Source organism: Heterodontus francisci, chromosome 48 (assembly GCF_036365525.1).
Source record: "Heterodontus francisci isolate sHetFra1 chromosome 48, sHetFra1.hap1, whole genome shotgun sequence".
NCBI classification, from domain to species: domain Eukaryota; kingdom Metazoa; phylum Chordata; class Chondrichthyes; order Heterodontiformes; family Heterodontidae; genus Heterodontus; species Heterodontus francisci.
In genome coordinates, this window is record NC_090418.1 from 10097885 (window position 1) to 10112068 (window position 14184).

The window sequence follows — 14184 nt, forward strand, 5'->3', positions numbered from 1 at the left end:
CCAGGCTTGACCCGGGAGCCTGCTCTGAGCAACATGGGAGCATTAAAAAAAAGTATTTTTTATCATTTCCTTTGAACTCTTTTGTTTGTTAGTCCTAAAAATGTCAGGAGCTGGGAGAGAAAGAAAGCCGTTCGACTGACAGTCAGCTGTCGTCCAATCGGGCAAGAAAATAGTCTGACTGCTTCCCGATTGGCTGGGTGCCATAATGATGGACCAATAGCGGGGGTCGACTGGAGGGAAAGGTCACGTGATGAAATCTCCAGGGATACGTCCAACCAGAGTTGGCGGCGGGAGTCTCCAGGCTCAAGGCCTAGTGGGCCCAGTGTGCTGCAGGGTCATACATACGGCAGAAGGTTTCGTTCCTCCAGGGTTGGACGGTGACGTTCCGTTGCTGACAGGCGTTGACATAGGCTTCCAAAGCCTCGCACAGCTGCTGCTTGTTGCCGTCCATCTCACACACGTCGTACACGCAGTCTCTGAAGAAGTCCTGGGAAAAAGAGGGCAAAACGGGAACTGAGGTTGATATGTGTGTGTGTCTCCGCTTTCTCATTGGAAAGAGACAGAAAGATAGAAACAGTGAACATTTCCACTGAGACTTTTTGCAACAGCGGGACATCCCAAAATGCTTCACAACCAATGAGGCACATTCAAAGTACAGTCACTGTCCTGGGGTGGGGGGGGGGGGGGGGCGGCGGGTAGGAAATGTGTCAGCCAATTTGCGCACAGCAAGCTCCCACGAACTGTCAGTGATGTTGGTGGGAGGGATACATATTGGCTTCATGATACTGGGATGAACTTCCCAGCTCATCTTCAAATAGTGGCAACTGGATCTAGAGGCAGACTAGGCCCCGGTTTAATGTTGCATCACAAAGTCAGCGCCTCTGACAGTGCAGCACTCCCTCAGTACGGGCATTGGGAGTGTCGGCCTGGATCTTGTACTCACGTCTCTGGAGCAGGACTGGAACCCACTATTTTCTGATTCAGAGCTGCAAGTACTACCCACTGAACTACGTCTGACAACAGAAAGCAGCCTCCCATCCTCCCAAATAACCCCCTGCAGGATTTTGATCTGGCTGGGTATACACACCATGGGGTCAATCTTATAGTGACAGGCAGAGAATGGACCATACGAGTCCAGCAGTATCCCGCAGTAGGAGGGTCCTTCATACGTCTCTCGCTCATCCTCGGTGCAGTCCGGGCTCACCTCGCTCTCCGTGTCGGTACAACTGGAATGAAAAAGAATCACCATTTTGGTTTAATACTATAAGGTGCTGGGTCGATGGCTGTAGGAATTTTAAAAGGAAAACCTCTGGCCAAACTTCTCTTCCCTCCTTGCATTCCGTCTTGTTAAGTCAACCTTCATTCTCTCACCTACATATTCACGTGTGAGTCTTGGTAGGGAATGAATGCATGTCAGCTACTTGGCCACATGGGGAACGGCATCATAAGCAGCTCCAATCTGTTCACATGCAGACACAAGCACACGGTCTTTGGGTGTAACTGTACCTGTGTCTCCTGTAACTACAGTCTGGGTGTAGCTGCCTGTTTTTTATAATTGTACCTGTGTCTCCTGTAACTACAGTCTGGGTATAGCTGCCTGTTTTTTATAATTGTACCTGTGTCTCCTGTAACTACAGTCCAGGTGCAGTTGCCTGTTTGTATAATTGTACCTGTGTCTCCTGTAACTACAGTCAGGGTGTAGCTGCCTGTTTGTATAATTGTACCTGTGTCTCCTGTAACTACAGTCCAGGTGCAGTTGCCTGTTTGTATAATTGTACCTGTGTCTCCTGTAACTACAGTCCAGGTGCAGTTGCCTGTTTGTATAATTGTACCTGTGTCTCCTGTAACTACAGTCAGGGTGTAGCTGCCTGTTTATATAATTGTACCTGTGTCTCCTGTTACTACAGACTGGGTATAGTTAACTGTTTGTATAATTGTACCTGTGTCTCCTGTTACTACAGTTGAGGTGTAGCTGCCTGTTTGTCTAATTGTACCTGTGTCTCCTGTTACTACAGTCGAGGTATAGCTGCCTGTTTGTCTAATTGTACCTGTGTCTCCTGTTACTACAGTCGAGGTATAGCTGCCTGTTTGTCTAATTGTACCTGTGTCGACTGTTACTACAGTCTCGGTGTAGCTGCCTGTTTATATAATTGTACCTGTGTCTCCTGTTACTACAGACTGGGTATAGTTAACTGTTTGTATAATTGTACCTGTGTCTCCTGTTACTACAGTCGAGATGTAGCTGCCTGTTTGTCTAATTGTACCTGTGTCTCCTGTTACTACAGTCGAGGTATAGCTGCCTGTTTGTCTAATTGTACCTGTGTCGACTGTTACTACAGTCTCGGTGTAGCTGCCTGTTTATATAATTGTACCTGTGTCTCCTGTTACTACAGTCGAGGTGTAGCTGCCTGTTTGTCTAATTGTACCTGTGTCTCCTGTTACTACAGTCGAGATGTAGCTGCCTGTTTGTCTAATTGTACCTGTGTCTCCTGTTATTACAGTCGAGGTATAGCTGCCGGTTTGTCTAATTGTACCTGTGTCTCCTGTTACTACAGTTGAGGTGTAGCTGCCTGTTTGTCTAATTGTACCTGTGTCTCCTGTTATTACAGTCGAGGTATAGCTGCCGGTTTGTCTAATTGTACCTGTGTCTCCTGTTACAACAGTCGAGGTGTAGCTGCCTGTTTGTGTAATTGTACCTGTGTCTCCTGTTATTACAGTCGAGGTATAGCTGCCGGTTTGTCTAATTGTACCTGTGTCTCCTGTTACAACAGTCGAGGTGCAGCTGCCTGTTTGTGTAATTGTACCTGTGTCTCCTGTTACTTCAGTCTAGGTGTAGCTGCCTGTTTGAATAATTGTACGTCTCCTGTTACTACTATCTGGGTGTAGCTGCCTGTCTGTGTAAAATGTCCCACAAATGAAACAGCTGTCACTTCACCAACAACTGGAGTCAATCAGGTTAAACAGAGCTGGACTGAATTCAGATCCAACAAGTTCGAACCCATTTCAACACTCATTCCAAACTTTACCAATTGTATGTGCCATTTCAAACGACATGAATAGTTTAATGCCCGGTCTGACACTTACTTCTCCTCCACGTTCCAGCTGTTCCCAAAGTCATTGACTCCCTTCACAAGCTGTCCGTCGGGAGTCCGGAAATCGTCACCGGGGATTTCGTTGTAGTCTCCGCACAGGCCGCACATCTCGCCGGCGTAGCTGGGACAAAGACAGAGGAGTTAGTGGGCAGCAAGGGGCAAGCGCAGTTGAGCGAGCGACTGGACCCACGGGCCCCCGAATGTCCCGAATGCGCCGTGGCCGCAGGGATAGAGGCAGCGGAATGTACTCACTCGCTGGGAACTTTGACGTCGGCGTGGTGCCTGCCATCAAAATGTAATGTCTAATATACCCCACACCCCTCACTGTAACACTCTGATATACCCCACACCCCTCACTGTAACACTCTGATATACCCCACACCCCTCACTGTAACACTCTCTGATATACCCCACACCCCTCACTGTAACACTCTGATATACCCCACACCCCTCACTGTAAACACTCTGATATACCCCACACCCCTCACTGTAAACACTCTGATATACCCCACACCCCTCACTGTAAACACTCTGATATACCCCACACCCCTCACTGTAAACACTCTGATATACCCCACACCCCTCACTGTAAACACTCTGATATACCCCACACCCCTCACTGTAACACTCTGATATACCCCACACCCCTCACTGTAAACACTCTGATATACCCCACACCCCTCACTGTAAACACTCTGATATACCCCACACCCCTCACTGTAACACTCTCTGATATATCCCACACCCCTCACTGAGACACTCTAATATACCCCACACACCTCACTGTAAACACTCTGATATAACGCACACCCCTCACAGTAACACTCTGATATACCCCACACCCCGCACTGTAACACTCTGATATATCCCACACCCCTCACTGTAACACACTGATATACCCCACACCCCTCACTGTAACACTCTGATATATCCCACACCCCGCACTGTAACACTCTGATATATCCCACACCCCTCACTGTAACACTCTGATATACCCCACACCCCTCACTGTAAACACTCTGATATACCCCACACCCCTCACTGTAACACTCTGATATACCCCACACCCCTCACTGTAACACTCTGATATATCCCACACTCCTCACAGTAACACTCTCTGATATATCCCACACCCCTCACTGAGACACTCTAATATACCCCACACACCTCACTGTAACACTGATATACCCCACACCCCTCACTGTAACACTCTCTGATATAACGCACACCCCTCACAGTAACACTCTGATATACCCCACACCCCTCACTGTAACACACTGATATACCCCACACCCCTCACTGTAACACTCTGATATATCCCACTCCTCACAGTAACACTCTGATATACCCCACACCCCTCACTGTAACACTCTGATATACCCCACTCCCCTCACTGTAACACTCTGATATACCCCTCACTGTAATACTCCGATATGCACCACTCCCCTCACTGTAACACTGATATACCCCACACCCCTCACAGTAACACTCTGATATAACCCACACCCCTCACTGTAACACTCTGATATATCCCACACCCCTCACTGTAACACTGATATACCCCACACCCCTCTCAGTAACACTCTGATATACCCCACACCCCTCACTGTAACACTCTGAAATACCTCACACCCCTCACTGTAACTCTGATATACCCCACATCCCTCACTGTAACACTCTCTGATATATCCCACACCCCTCACTGTAACACTCTGATATACCCCACACCCCTCACTGTAACACTCTCTGATATATCCCACACCCCTCACTGTAACACTCTGATATACCCCACACCCCTCACTGTAACACTCTCTGATATATCCCACACCCCTCACTGTAACACTCTGATATACCCCACACCCCTCACTGTAACACTCTCTGATATACCCCACACCCCTCACTGTAACACTCTCTGAAATACCTCACACCCCTCACTGTAACACTCTGAAATACCTCACACCCCTCACTGTAACTCTGATATACCCCACATCCCTCACTGTAACACTCTGATATATCCCACACCCCTCACTGTAACACTCTCTGATATACCCCACACCCCTCACTGTAACACTCTCTGAAATACCTCACACCCCTCACTGTAACACTCTCTGATATATCCCACACCCCTCACTGTAACACTCTGATATACCCCACACCCCTCACTGTAACACTCTGATATACCCCACACCCCTCACTGTAACACTCTGATATACCCCACACCCCTCACTGTAACACTCTCTGATATATCCCACACCCCTCACTGTAACACTCTCTGATATACCCCACACCCCTCACTGTAACACTCTCTGAAATACCTCACACCCCTCACTGTAACACTCTGAAATACCTCACAGCCCTCACTGTAACTCTGATATACCCCACATCCCTCACTGTAACACTCTGATATACCCCACACCTCTCACTGTAACACTCTGATATACCCCACACCCCTCACTGTAACACTCTCTGATATATCCCACACCCCTCACTGTAACACTCTGATATACCCCACACCCCTCACTGTAACACTCTCGGATATATCCCACACCCCTCACTGTAACACTCTGATATACCCCACACCCCTCACTGTAACACTCTCTGATATACCCCACATCCCTCACTGTAACACTCTGATATATCCCACACCCCTCACTGTAACACTGATATACCTCACACCCCTCACTGTAACTCTCTGATATATCCCACACCCCTCACTATAACACTCTGATATACCCCACACCCCTCACTGTAACACTCTCGGATATATCCCACACCCCTCACTGTAACACTCTCTGATATACCCCACACTGCTCACTGTAACACTCGGATATACCCCACACCCCTCACTGTAACACTCTCTGATATATCCCACACCCCTCACTGTAACACTCTGATATACCCCACACCCCTCACTGTAACACTCTCTGATATACCCCACACCCCTCACTGTAACACTCTCTGATATACCCCACACCCCTCACTGTAACACTCTGATATACCCCACACCCCGCACTGTAACACTCTCTGATATATCCCACACCCCTCACTGTAACACTCTGATATACCCCACACCCCTCACTGTAACACTCTCGGATATATCCCACACCCCTCACTGTAACACTCTGATATACCCCACACCCCTCACTGTAACACTCTCTGATATACCCCACATCCCTCACTGTAACACTGATATACCTCACACCCCTCACTGTAACTCTCTGATATATCCCACACCCCTCACTATAACACTCTGATATACCCCACACCCCTCACTGTAACACTCTCTGATATACCCCACACTGCTCACTGTAACACTCTGATATACCCCACACCCCTCACTGTAATACTCTGATATACCCCACACCCCTCACTGTAACTCTCTGATATACCCCACACCCCTCACTGTAACACTCTGATATACCCCACACCCCTCACTGTAAACACTCTGATATACCCCACACCCCTCACTGTAACACTCTCTGATATACCCCACATCCCTCACTGTAACACTGATATACCTCACACCCCTCACTGTAATACTCTGATATACCCCACACCCCTCACTGTAACACTCTGATATACCCCACACCCCTCACTGTAATACTCTGATATACCCCACACCCCTCACTGTAACTCTCTGATATACCCCACACCCCTCACTGTAACACTCTGATATACCCCACACCCCTCACTGTAAACACTCTGATATACCCCACACCCCTCACTGTAACACTCTCTGATATACCCCACATCCCTCACTGTAACACTGATATACCTCACACCCCTCACTGTAAACACTCTGATATACCCCACACTGCTCAGTGTAACACTCTGATATACCCCACACCCCTCACTGTAATACTCTGATATACCCCACACCCCTCACTGTAACACTCTGATATACCCCACACCCCTCACTGTAACACTCTGATATACCCCACACTGCTCACTGTAACACTCTGATATACCCCATATCCCTCACTCTAACACTCTGATATACCCCACACTGCTCACTGTAACACTCTGATATACCCCACATCCCTCACTGTAACACTCTCTGATATACCCCACACCCCTCACTGTAACACTCTCTGATATACCCCACACCCCTCACTGTAACACTCTGATATACCCCACATCCCTCACTGTAACACTCTGATATATCCCACACCCCTCACTGTAACACTCTCTGATATACCCCAAACCCCTCACTGTAAACACTCTGATATACCCCACACCCCTCACTGTAACACTCTCTGATATACCCCACACCCCTCACTGTAAACACTCTGATATACCCCAAACCCCTCACTGTAAACACTCTGATATACCCCACACCCCTCACTGTAACACTCTCTGATATACCCCACACCCCTCACTGTAAACACTCTGATATACCCCACACCCCTCACTGTAACACTCTGATATACCCCACACCCCTCACTGTAACACTCTGATATACCCCACACCCCTCACTGTAACACTCTCTGATATACCCCACACCCCTCACTGTAACACTCTCTGATATACCCCACACCCCTCACTGTAACACTCTGATATACCCCACACCCCTCACTGTAACACTCTCTGATATATCCCACACCCCTCACTGTAACACTCTGATATACCCCACACCCCTCACTGTAACACTCTCGGATATATCCCACACCCCTCACTGTAACACTCTGATATACCCCACACCCCTCACTGTAACACTCTCTGATATACCCCACATCCCTCACTGTAACACTGATATACCTCACACCCCTCACTGTAACTCTCTGATATATCCCACACCCCTCACTATAACACTCTGATATACCCCACACCCCTCACTGTAACACTCTCTGATATACCCCACACTGCTCACTGTAACACTCTGATATACCCCACACCCCTCACTGTAATACTCTGATATACCCCACACCCCTCACTGTAACTCTCTGATATACCCCACACCCCTCACTGTAACACTCTGATATACCCCACACCCCTCACTGTAAACACTCTGATATACCCCACACCCCTCACTGTAACACTCTCTGATATACCCCACATCCCTCACTGTAACACTGATATACCTCACACCCCTCACTGTAACTCTCTGATATATCCCACACCCCTCACTATAACACTCTGATATACCCCACACCCCTCACTGTAACACTCTGAAATACCTCACACCCCTCACTGTAACTCTGATATACCCCACATCCCTCACTGTAACACTCTCTGATATATCCCACACCCCTCACTGTAACACTCTGATATACCCCACACCCCTCACTGTAACACTCTCTGATATATCCCACACCCCTCACTGTAACACTCTGATATACCCCTCACTGTAATACTCCGATATGCACCACTCCCCTCACTGTAACACTGATATACCCCACACCCCTCACAGTAACACTCTGATATAACCCACACCCCTCACTGTAACACTCTGATATATCCCACACCCCTCACTGTAACACTGATATACCCCACACCCCTCTCAGTAACACTCTGATATACCCCACACCCCTCACTGTAACACTCTGAAATACCTCACACCCCTCACTGTAACTCTGATATACCCCACATCCCTCACTGTAACACTCTCTGATATATCCCACACCCCTCACTGTAACACTCTGATATACCCCACACCCCTCACTGTAACACTCTCTGATATATCCCACACCCCTCACTGTAACACTCTGATATACCCCACACCCCTCACTGTAACACTCTCTGATATATCCCACACCCCTCACTGTAACACTCTGATATACCCCACACCCCTCACTGTAACACTCTCTGATATACCCCACACCCCTCACTGTAACACTCTCTGAAATACCTCACACCCCTCACTGTAACACTCTGAAATACCTCACACCCCTCACTGTAACTCTGATATACCCCACATCCCTCACTGTAACACTCTGATATATCCCACACCCCTCACTGTAACACTCTCTGATATACCCCACACCCCTCACTGTAACACTCTCTGAAATACCTCACACCCCTCACTGTAACACTCTCTGATATATCCCACACCCCTCACTGTAACACTCTGATATACCCCACACCCCTCACTGTAACACTCTGATATACCCCACACCCCTCACTGTAACACTCTGATATACCCCACACCCCTCACTGTAACACTCTCTGATATATCCCACACCCCTCACTGTAACACTCTCTGATATACCCCACACCCCTCACTGTAACACTCTCTGAAATACCTCACACCCCTCACTGTAACACTCTGAAATACCTCACAGCCCTCACTGTAACTCTGATATACCCCACATCCCTCACTGTAACACTCTGATATACCCCACACCTCTCACTGTAACACTCTGATATACCCCACACCCCTCACTGTAACACTCTCTGATATATCCCACACCCCTCACTGTAACACTCTGATATACCCCACACCCCTCACTGTAACACTCTCGGATATATCCCACACCCCTCACTGTAACACTCTGATATACCCCACACCCCTCACTGTAACACTCTCTGATATACCCCACATCCCTCACTGTAACACTCTGATATATCCCACACCCCTCACTGTAACACTGATATACCTCACACCCCTCACTGTAACTCTCTGATATATCCCACACCCCTCACTATAACACTCTGATATACCCCACACCCCTCACTGTAACACTCTCGGATATATCCCACACCCCTCACTGTAACACTCTCTGATATACCCCACACTGCTCACTGTAACACTCGGATATACCCCACACCCCTCACTGTAACACTCTCTGATATATCCCACACCCCTCACTGTAACACTCTGATATACCCCACACCCCTCACTGTAACACTCTCTGATATACCCCACACCCCTCACTGTAACACTCTCTGATATACCCCACACCCCTCACTGTAACACTCTGATATACCCCACACCCCGCACTGTAACACTCTCTGATATATCCCACACCCCTCACTGTAACACTCTGATATACCCCACACCCCTCACTGTAACACTCTCGGATATATCCCACACCCCTCACTGTAACACTCTGATATACCCCACACCCCTCACTGTAACACTCTCTGATATACCCCACATCCCTCACTGTAACACTGATATACCTCACACCCCTCACTGTAACTCTCTGATATATCCCACACCCCTCACTATAACACTCTGATATACCCCACACCCCTCACTGTAACACTCTCTGATATACCCCACACTGCTCACTGTAAAACTCTGATATACCCCACACCCCTCACTGTAATACTCTGATATACCCCACACCCCTCACTGTAACACTCTGATATACCCCTCACTGTAATACTCCGATATGCACCACTCCCCTCACTGTAACACTGATATACCCCACACCCCTCACAGTAACACTCTGATATAACCCACACCCCTCACTGTAACACTCTGATATATCCCACACCCCTCACTGTAACACTGATATACCCCACACCCCTCTCAGTAACACTCTGATATACCCCACACCCCTCACTGTAACACTCTGAAATACCTCACACCCCTCACTGTAACTCTGATATACCCCACATCCCTCACTGTAACACTCTCTGATATATCCCACACCCCTCACTGTAACACTCTGATATACCCCACACCCCTCACTGTAACACTCTCTGATATATCCCACACCCCTCACTGTAACACTCTGATATACCCCTCACTGTAATACTCCGATATGCACCACTCCCCTCACTGTAACACTGATATACCCCACACCCCTCACAGTAACACTCTGATATAACCCACACCCCTCACTGTAACACTCTGATATATCCCACACCCCTCACTGTAACACTGATATACCCCACACCCCTCTCAGTAACACTCTGATATACCCCACACCCCTCACTGTAACACTCTGAAATACCTCACACCCCTCACTGTAACTCTGATATACCCCACATCCCTCACTGTAACACTCTCTGATATATCCCACACCCCTCACTGTAACACTCTGATATACCCCACACCCCTCACTGTAACACTCTCTGATATATCCCACACCCCTCACTGTAACACTCTGATATACCCCACACCCCTCACTGTAACACTCTCTGATATATCCCACACCCCTCACTGTAACACTCTGATATACCCCACACCCCTCACTGTAACACTCTCTGATATACCCCACACCCCTCACTGTAACACTCTCTGAAATACCTCACACCCCTCACTGTAACACTCTGAAATACCTCACACCCCTCACTGTAACTCTGATATACCCCACATCCCTCACTGTAACACTCTGATATATCCCACACCCCTCACTGTAACACTCTCTGATATACCCCACACCCCTCACTGTAACACTCTCTGAAATACCTCACACCCCTCACTGTAACACTCTCTGATATATCCCACACCCCTCACTGTAACACTCTGATATACCCCACACCCCTCACTGTAACACTCTGATATACCCCACACCCCTCACTGTAACACTCTGATATACCCCACACCCCTCACTGTAACACTCTCTGATATATCCCACACCCCTCACTGTAACACTCTCTGATATACCCCACACCCCTCACTGTAACACTCTCTGAAATACCTCACACCCCTCACTGTAACACTCTGAAATACCTCACAGCCCTCACTGTAACTCTGATATACCCCACATCCCTCACTGTAACACTCTGATATACCCCACACCTCTCACTGTAACACTCTCTGATATATCCCACACCCCTCACTGTAACACTCTGATATACCCCACACCCCTCACTGTAACACTCTCGGATATATCCCACACCCCTCACTGTAACACTCTGATATACCCCACACCCCTCACTGTAACACTCTCTGATATACCCCACATCCCTCACTGTAACACTCTGATATATCCCACACCCCTCACTGTAACACTGATATACCTCACACCCCTCACTGTAACTCTCTGATATATCCCACACCCCTCACTATAACACTCTGATATACCCCACACCCCTCACTGTAACACTCTCGGATATATCCCACACCCCTCACTGTAACACTCTCTGATATACCCCACACTGCTCACTGTAACACTCGGATATACCCCACACCCCTCACTGTAACACTCTCTGATATATCCCACACCCCTCACTGTAACACTCTGATATACCCCACACCCCTCACTGTAACACTCTCTGATATACCCCACACCCCTCACTGTAACACTCTCTGATATACCCCACACCCCTCACTGTAACACTCTGATATACCCCACACCCCGCACTGTAACACTCTCTGATATATCCCACACCCCTCACTGTAACACTCTGATATACCCCACACCCCTCACTGTAACACTCTCGGATATATCCCACACCCCTCACTGTAACACTCTGATATACCCCACACCCCTCACTGTAACACTCTCTGATATACCCCACATCCCTCACTGTAACACTGATATACCTCACACCCCTCACTGTAACTCTCTGATATATCCCACACCCCTCACTATAACACTCTGATATACCCCACACCCCTCACTGTAACACTCTCTGATATACCCCACACTGCTCACTGTAAAACTCTGATATACCCCACACCCCTCACTGTAATACTCTGATATACCCCACACCCCTCACTGTAACTCTCTGATATACCCCACACCCCTCACTGTAACACTCTGATATACCCCACACCCCTCACTGTAAACACTCTGATATACCCCACACCCCTCACTGTAACACTCTCTGATATACCCCACATCCCTCACTGTAACACTGATATACCTCACACCCCTCACTGTAATACTCTGATATACCCCACACCCCTCACTGTAACACTCTGATATACCCCACACCCCTCACTGTAATACTCTGATATACCCCACACCCCTCACTGTAACTCTCTGATATACCCCACACCCCTCACTGTAACACTCTGATATACCCCACACCCCTCACTGTAAACACTCTGATATACCCCACACCCCTCACTGTAACACTCTCTGATATACCCCACATCCCTCACTGTAACACTGATATACCTCACACCCCTCACTGTAAACACTCTGATATACCCCACACTGCTCAGTGTAACACTCTGATATACCCCACACCCCTCACTGTAATACTCTGATATACCCCACACCCCTCACTGTAACACTCTGATATACCCCACACCCCTCACTGTAACACTCTGATATACCCCACACTGCTCACTGTAACACTCTGATATACCCCATATCCCTCACTCTAACACTCTGATATACCCCACACTGCTCACTGTAACACTCTGATATACCCCACATCCCTCACTGTAACACTCTCTGATATACCCCACACCCCTCACTGTAACACTCTCTGATATACCCCACACCCCTCACTGTAACACTCTGATATACCCCACATCCCTCACTGTAACACTCTGATATATCCCACACCCCTCACTGTAACACTCTCTGATATACCCCAAACCCCTCACTGTAAACACTCTGATATACCCCACACCCCTCACTGTAACACTCTCTGATATACCCCACACCCCTCACTGTAAACACTCTGATATACCCCAAACCCCTCACTGTAAACACTCTGATATACCCCACACCCCTCACTGTAACACTCTCTGATATACCCCACACCCCTCACTGTAAACACTCTGATATACCCCACACCCCTCACTGTAACACTCTGATATACCCCACACCCCTCACTGTAACACTCTGATATACCCCACACCCCTCACTGTAACACTCTCTGATATACCCCACACCCCTCACTGTAACACTCTCTGATATACCCCACACCCCTCACTGTAACACTCTGATATACCCCACACCCCTCACTGTAACACTCTCTGATATATCCCACACCCCTCACTGTAACACTCTGATATACCCCACACCCCTCACTGTAACACTCTCGGATATATCCCACACCCCTCACTGTAACACTCTGATATACCCCACACCCCTCACTGTAACACTCTCTGATATACCCCACATCCCTCACTGTAACACTGATATACCTCACACCCCTCACTGTAACTCTCTGATATATCCCACACCCCTCACTATAACACTCTGATATACCCCACACCCCTCACTGTAACACT

General features: G+C 48.2%; 1 protein-coding gene across 1 annotated transcript in view; it reads right to left on the reverse strand.

The window, feature by feature from the left end:
* zanl (zonadhesin, like) overlaps positions 1 to 14184 on the reverse strand; it is a 176451-nt gene that overhangs the window by 93056 nt on the left and 69211 nt on the right. Inside the window, exons 47-49 of the mRNA XM_068023775.1 lie at positions 3085 to 3213; positions 1088 to 1226; positions 346 to 487 (exon numbers count right to left, since the gene is read on the reverse strand). Coding sequence (XP_067879876.1) covers positions 346 to 487; positions 1088 to 1226; positions 3085 to 3213 — 410 coding nt within the window. The remainder of the gene's footprint in view (positions 1 to 345; positions 488 to 1087; positions 1227 to 3084; positions 3214 to 14184) is intronic.